We start from the raw sequence: 7,471 nt of genomic DNA on the forward strand, positions 1-7,471 counted from the left end.
GAATAGCATATTCAGCAATGGGAAGCTCTTCATCCACCACAACTAGAGCATGTTGCCATTCCCATTGCCATTGACGTTTTCTCCATTAACAAATTCATTGTTCGATTCTGCCATCTTCAAGAATTCAGCAGCAATATGTGTAATACTGCTGGTTATTGTAATTAGAATTGAATTCTGCAAGAATCTATCAGGAACTTGAAATTGGAGTTAGCAGATAACAAGAAAAATATGTGAAAAAGAAAAGAAGAAAAGGAAAAAAAAAATTAACAATTCTAAAACAAAATCACAAAAGGAAAATAAAATCAAACATCGTTCCCTGGCAACGGCCATTTTGTTGGTAGTAATTTTCTGAAGATAGAGTTATCGTTCTCAGGGAACAAGTTGAATTATTTTTCTGAAATAAGGATTCTTGAATTGAAGTTTTTCTATTTTTATAACAAGAAATTTTGGATAGTCTTTATCAATTATTAAAATCTGATCTAAAAAGTAAAGAAATAATTTATCAATGTTAAGGGCTTCTCGGTATATCTCAAATCATGGATAACAAAAATTATTTGCATTCCTGCAAATTCGTACATTGCTATAGCATCTTTATCTCTGTTTCTGAGTTACTACGGCAAGTTTAGCTGAAGCTTTCCAGGTTCAACAATAAGGTTCAAGAAAGACTTTTCTCAAAGTTTCTTGAATCTTTATAGAAATTTATATCAGAAAACACCTTCAATTATTCCTAACCAAAAGGGTTCATTTAACACTTAACAAAAGTCCATTTCCCAATTTTCTTTTGTTGAAATACTCAAGTCCCATTCCCATGGAGTTCTTGAGTTAAAAAGATAAAAGTACCAAACGAATGAGGATGAAAGAAACAATAACAATGCACATCAAGAAATTTCACCCAACCATTTTGAATACCCAGAAAAAGAAAGGAATTAGAAATCCATTTTTAAAAACAACAATTCAAAGATTAAAGAAAAAGAAACATGCATTAAGAAATGAGATCAAGGTCAATCGTACAAATCAAAAGCACCAATTACTATCTAGGACTAGAAAGATTTAAACTTCACTTGCATGCACCATTGATTCTTCCTTCCGGCAAAGATACTTTGTCACTGCACTTCGAGCTCAAGAAGAAGAATAATGCATTCAGCCTTCAACACAATCTCTCAACACTCGGAGTCTTCTAAAAACAAGCAATAACGAAGATTGAAATTCTAGATCTAGAAAATTTGTATATGTTTTACAACCCACAAAAATAACTAAAAACTAAAAATTCTAAAAGCTAGTAGCCGTCTACTCTTCTTGTTCATCCAATGGTGAAAATATGTTCTCACTTCCTTGAATTTGATCCACGTGGCTGCTTCAAAAGCAATTCCTAAAAAATTGAATAATTACACTTATCAGTAAAAATAAATTCACTTGGGCTTGGTTACTTCCTTATTTTGAATTGGGCCATATTTCACATTCTTTCAGCCCATTTTCCTGTAATTGTCAACCCAAAGAAATTTAAAATAACATAAAATAATACAATAAATATATATATATATATATATATATATGTATATATATAATTTAGTGCTAACAAAATACCCCAAACTTAAGCAATTGCTTTCCCTCAATCAATCAGACAAACATTCACTCAGAAAATAGTCTGTTAGCTCAAAATACAGTCACATAATGTTGCCTTGCTAACAGTTGTGCAAGTATGCGCAAGAGTATACGCAACAACAAGTAATATAGGGCTTTTTATGGTTCCCAGTTATCGTTCCCACAATGATCTTTTGCGTTTTAACTTGGAATAAATTGGTAATTGCTAAACATAACCAAAAATAATATAAAATCAAATTAAATACTACTGCTATTCTAACTCAAGTATACTGAAAATATTTTTTAGAAAAGTTTCTTTTTCTTTTTGGAAATGATGATTTTAGTTGGTGAAAGACTCTTTACTTACTGATTGTAAAATTAAGTAAATGGAAAACTTTTATAAAAATTTTATGCTTTTCTTTTAAGTTTTAAAAACAGAAAGTTAACTCAGATTTGGACGAAAATACAAAAGGATAACAAAGATGGGTTTTGAAAACAGAATTTGGAGGCAAGTTGGGTGTCAATTTCCCCTTCCCTCATTTGCCATTAGGATGCTTTGACAGAAAATAGTTATTGCTTCCAGCTTAACGAAAATACTAAAATAACTATTTTTCCCAACAACAATTTTCTTCAAATAACAACAGAATGACATATCCCTATGTCACTGTTATCATAGGATCTTGAAGTACCATTTCCTCAAGTTACATGGGGGTAACTTCATCCCTGGAGCCATACCCATTGAGAGAGATCTCTCTCCACTTTCCATGTGCTCACAGTGGGGTCTAGTGGGAGTTATTTCCCAATAATCTCACACTACTAGGAGTAACCTATGTGTGATCATCACATAATAAACTCAGCATATAGAAACACATAGTAAACAAACTGGAATCAACACTTTAAACTTCAAAACATCACTAATAACAAACGAGTTCTGGGTACTCTTTCAACCCAACTTTAAGGAAGTTAGCTCATCACCACAGGTTGAAGAGCTAACATACAACAAATGTCCATAAATAAAAACAACAAATTACAACGTACAACTAACAAAAATAAAATGCAGGAACTATCAACAGCAGATAGCCCTGAAGCAGTGCTCACAAAACATACGTATGCTCTTCGCTCCACTCGATCGTGGGTGTCCCTTGCACGATTAGCAACGCACCACAAAAGCATCTCTAGCTACCACTACTAACAACCTCCAGCTCATCAAGTCGATTAAGGGACTTGTTTGGACTTTTCTGTGTCGCACAAAAATCGGGTAGGATTTGTGTTGTTGTTGGTTCGATTTAAGAAATGAACCGTGAGTAGGGTTAGGGTTCTGTGTCTTGAGTGAAAATCAGAGGGTGTATCGGTTTGTTGGTTCGATTCAAGGAAAGAACTGTGATGGAGGGCTTGAGATGGAGGTGGGTCTGCTTGGACGGTTTGCTGTGCTAGGGTTTTTTTTCTTCTTTCACTTTCCACGCTACTGAGTCGATTCTTGCTTCTCATTCCCTTTTCCTTCTTTTCTTTCTTTTCTGACTTGGGCTTCTCTCATTTTGTTTCCTTCTTTCTTCAAGTTGGGGTTTTGATCAGCTTTGTTTCATCTGGCCCATTCTTCCTTTAATAACTTGTATTTTAAACTCAACCCAAGCTTTTCTTTCTGTTCTTCTTTTCTTGTAGATTTAACACCAATTGGGCCTGAAACATATAATATCAGCCCATTAGCACTCAAAATCAGAATCCTTCATTTTTATGCAATATTTGGGGTTTTCATTAACAAAAGATATCCTTTTCATTCCCATTTTAACATCAAACCACATGTTCTAAGTCACAAATCATGGACTTATCACACCCCCAAACTTACATTGTTGCTTGTCCCCAAGGAACAAATTCACTTCCAATCAGCAAAACAATAAGCATGATTATGTATCTTATCCTCACAAGTAACCTCATTTCCAATCAAACAAATTTTTCAAGATAAGTTCAATGACTAAACTCATGACATAAATTCACAAACTTTGTACATGAAAACAACAGTTATTGAATCAACCAATCAAGCAGCTTGAGTAAACATTCAATTCATCAAAATCACTCAATAAACAGTGTGCAAATCCATATCCAAACATGTACTCAATGCCTAATGGGATAACAATCAGAGAAGATCTTGATTTTTCACTTCTTAACCACAGGGAATAAAATCACCACAACAAGTAATTGAGAACAGTTATAATGGCTCACTTTCCTCTCATTCCCACTCAGTGTTTCAGGGATCTGTTTCACTCCATACCTCACTAGGAATAGCCTTGACAAGATTCTCATGCTTCCTAAGTGCAACAACAAGTTAAGGTTAAATCAAAGGGACTTGCCAGGGTTGTATTTGGGCTGAGGTTTAGGTGGGGTATCTGTGGGAATGATGGCTAAGTAATTGTGATGGAAAAAATTCAGCACTTATCAGAGGCATTGGTCTATCAGTCTTAGTGGCTACTTTTCCTACTGCTGAGTACCTTTTCTTTTTCTTCTATTCACAAATTTTTATTCAAATTTTTTTTTTAACAACTGCATCAGAAAAATATCACTTAGTTCTCAGCAGCACTATACAATTTTCTTCAGCTAACAGTAACTTGCCTCATGATTTTTTTCTTTCTTCTTTCTTGTTTTCCATCACAACTACATGGTAAGGTGAGACTATGGATGGGTTTCATTGTGGCTACACTAAAACAAGGCTCAAGCACAAAGGGGTTTCCAAAGGTAATATTTCCAGGATGGCATTTTGGATTAACAAGGCTATATGAACAGAATGCCCTTATCATTTCAAACCTAAACAAGTGTTACACTTACTTACTTAAGCATCAGGCCAAGTTCTGCCTCATCTACCCAAGTGAAGATCTCTCAAGAAACAAAAAAATATCATCTGTTTAAGCCCAAATCCTCACTGTGTTCAATTACCATCTCAATCACCTATTGATCCAATTTTTCTTCCCTGCCTTAGTCCATTAACATTATCACTTTTTTCCTGATATCATCCCTTAGCCATTGAAACACTCTTCTCTCAATTCTATATCCACACTACTGACAGCTGAGCATTTTCTAAAAAATTCAAGCTCCTTAATCAGAATTCATCTACTGCTATTTTATGCACAAAGTCTTGAAATAAGAGAATTTTTTTTTATTCATCCCAAAACAGCAACTAAAGACAAAGCTAACATCACACCAAAAACAAGATAAACAACCATTAATCATCAAAACAAAACAAAAGATAGCCAAACAAAAGTTTCAATCAGCATTGACCACCCCCAAACTCAAGATGAACAGTGTCCTCACTATTGCAGAAACAGGTTACCAAGAAAAAGAGTAACAAAATTAGGAACAAGTAACCTGGGACCAGAAGAGGTTCTGGCCCTATTTAGCAGTCTTCCTCTTTTTCTTGAAGTGGATGGTGTAATCTCCTTTTTGGTAGGATGGGGAGGAGGACCTGCTGTCTTAGCTTGAAATTGCTCAACCTGATCCTCTGCTAGAATTCAGCCAAGGCTGCACTTAACACCTGTAATAAGAGTGACGAAAGTGTCAATGTCATATGCTCTCTTTTTTTCTTTTTCTTTTTCGTTTTTTGTTTTGTTTTGTTTTTTTTAAAAAAAAAAAAAACTATTTTGCAAACTATTTAAACTAATTTTTAGATAACAGGCAGCAAAAAAAGAAATAAACGAGTCACAGAAAACACACAACAAAAAAGAAAAATAAAAAAGTCTAACATGCTTAGTTTATAGTCTTTAGCTAGACTTTTTGCTTTCTTTGCTTGATCATTTTCAATCAGGCTCACTTGGGAAGAAAGAAACCTTCTCCCTATCATCTCCCCAGTAGTGTTTGACCCTTTTTTTCTCAACCTTGAATTTTCTACCATCTTCCTCATCCAAAATTTTCACAACTTCATGCAAAAAGATTTTAACTTTAAAGGGTCCTAACCATCCAGACTTTAGCTTCATAAGAATTAGCCTTAGTTGTGAATTAAAAGGTAGAGCTAGTCGCCCTGTATCCCACCACTTCATGATCTCTTTCTTCACAACTTCCTTCATTATTGGGTTCAACCTTCTCTGCTGTTCTCTAGAGCTGCTGTTTGGGTCAGTCAGGAGGATCTTATGCATACCATAGGATGGATTTATTCCTCTAACATCTTTCATACTAACCTCCAAGCTCTCACAAACAGTGGATTCTAATGGGTTCACTAATTCTGCCTTAATAAAATTTTTCTAGACAGCAACATCAATCACATCTATCCTAGAACACTCTTCCATTTCTCTTGGGTACTTCATGGATTTTAAGATATTAAACTTAATTTGCTCACCATTTACATTCATGGTCAATTCACCTTCTTTCACATGTATTACAACCCCACCTGTGGCTAAAAATGCTCTCCCCAAGATTATTGGCACCTCCCTATCCTCCTCATAATCTAAAATTATGAAGTCAGCAAGTAGAATAAATTTATCTACCTTGACTAAAATATTTTCCAATTTACCTTCAGGATATACTAGGGACTTTTCTGCCAATTGTAAAGTGACAATTGTGGGGCTAGGCTCTCCTACTTTGAGCTTCTTAATGACACTCATGGGCATCAAATTAATGCTAACACCTAAGTCACATAGTGCTCTGCCTATGTAATGGTCACCTATGGTGCAAAGGATTGTAAAACTGCCTGGGTCTTCTAATTTGGGAGGCAACTTGCTCAGCAAGTATTTGCTACTCTCTTGAGTAAGAGCCACTGTTTCAAACTCTTCCAACCTCCTCTTCCTAAAAAGTATCTCTTTCATGAACTTCACATAAGTGGGCATCTGCTCTAATGCATCTACAAATGGAATATTGATGTGAAGTTGTTTTAAGAGGTCAAGGAATTTCCTAAATTGGTTATCTTGCTTCTGCTTTTGAAGCCTTTGAGGAAATGGTGGTGGAGGTCTATTAGAGACAACAGGTGTCTCACTACTTGGTTTAGATGCTTGACCCTTTGGAATGGATTTTTCCATAGAAATATTCCCTAAAGATGGGTTTATTGGGGTCTGAATTTCTGGTTCAACCAGAACAAGCAGAGGATCACTATTTGCAGCCCCTTGGGGGCTGTCATGGACAACATGTGGCTGAACAGGTTCAGAATTTTTATCTTTTTCCTGCTGCACTTTTTCCTCTTCTCTTTTTTTTAATGTGGAAGGTCTAACCACAGGTTCTGGCTGATTCACAGATCTGTCATTCCTAAGCTCTATCATGTGACATTGCTCATTATTCCTCCTAGGCTCTTCAGTGTTACTAGGCAAAGTACCAGGTGGTCTGCTATTCAAAGTATTTGCTAAACAGCTTAGTTGGGATTCTAAATTCCTCAAAGATGCAGGAATACTTTGCACAATAGCTTCCAAGCTGTTTTGCTTAGTCTCATTCTTAACCAAATACTCCCTCAACAAAGCCTCTAAGGAAAAGGTTGAAGAGGTAGGCATCTCAGCTACTTGGTTTTGAGTAAATGAGGCTGAAGACTGAGCAGCAGCTTGCTGCCTTGGGGGTTGTTGGAAGTTTTGGGAGGAAAAGGTGGTCTGATTTGGGCATTAAAGGGTCCAGCTTGCTGCCCTTGCCCTTGGAAATATTGAGGCTGTTGGTTCTGCCTCCATCCTTGATTAAAATTAGTGGAAAAATTATTTTGGTTCCTATTTTGGTTCCCTGCATAAAAGACAGATTCTGGGTTGGATGGGCAGCTACCAAACAAATGGGGTCCACCACAGAAAACACAAGTTTCACCTGTGTTCACAGCATTGACTTGAGGTTGGGGTATTGGAACTTGAGACTGAGACAACCTTGCCTCAATGGCTTGTCCTTGGGTTTTTACTAAAGTGGGCAGTGCATCAAACTTGGCTGAAAGGGTTCTTACAGGATCTAC

At 36.0% G+C, this 7,471-nt stretch overlaps 1 protein-coding gene across 1 annotated transcript; it reads right to left on the bottom strand.

The window, feature by feature from the left end:
* Nucleotides 1-5,804: 5,804 nt before the first annotated feature.
* Nucleotides 5,805-7,037, bottom strand: LOC133311127 (uncharacterized). The gene has a single exon (XM_061512147.1). It carries the CDS (start codon nt 7,035-7,037, stop codon nt 5,805-5,807), a length of 1,233 nt encoding a protein of 410 aa, XP_061368131.1.
* Between the last annotated feature and the right edge of the window lie 434 nt (nt 7,038-7,471).

Source organism: Gastrolobium bilobum, unplaced genomic scaffold (genome assembly GCF_033153095.1).
Source record: "Gastrolobium bilobum isolate Gb01-03AN ecotype WA unplaced genomic scaffold, APGP_CSIRO_Gbil_v1 utg413959, whole genome shotgun sequence".
Lineage (NCBI taxonomy): Eukaryota > Viridiplantae > Streptophyta > Magnoliopsida > Fabales > Fabaceae > Gastrolobium > Gastrolobium bilobum.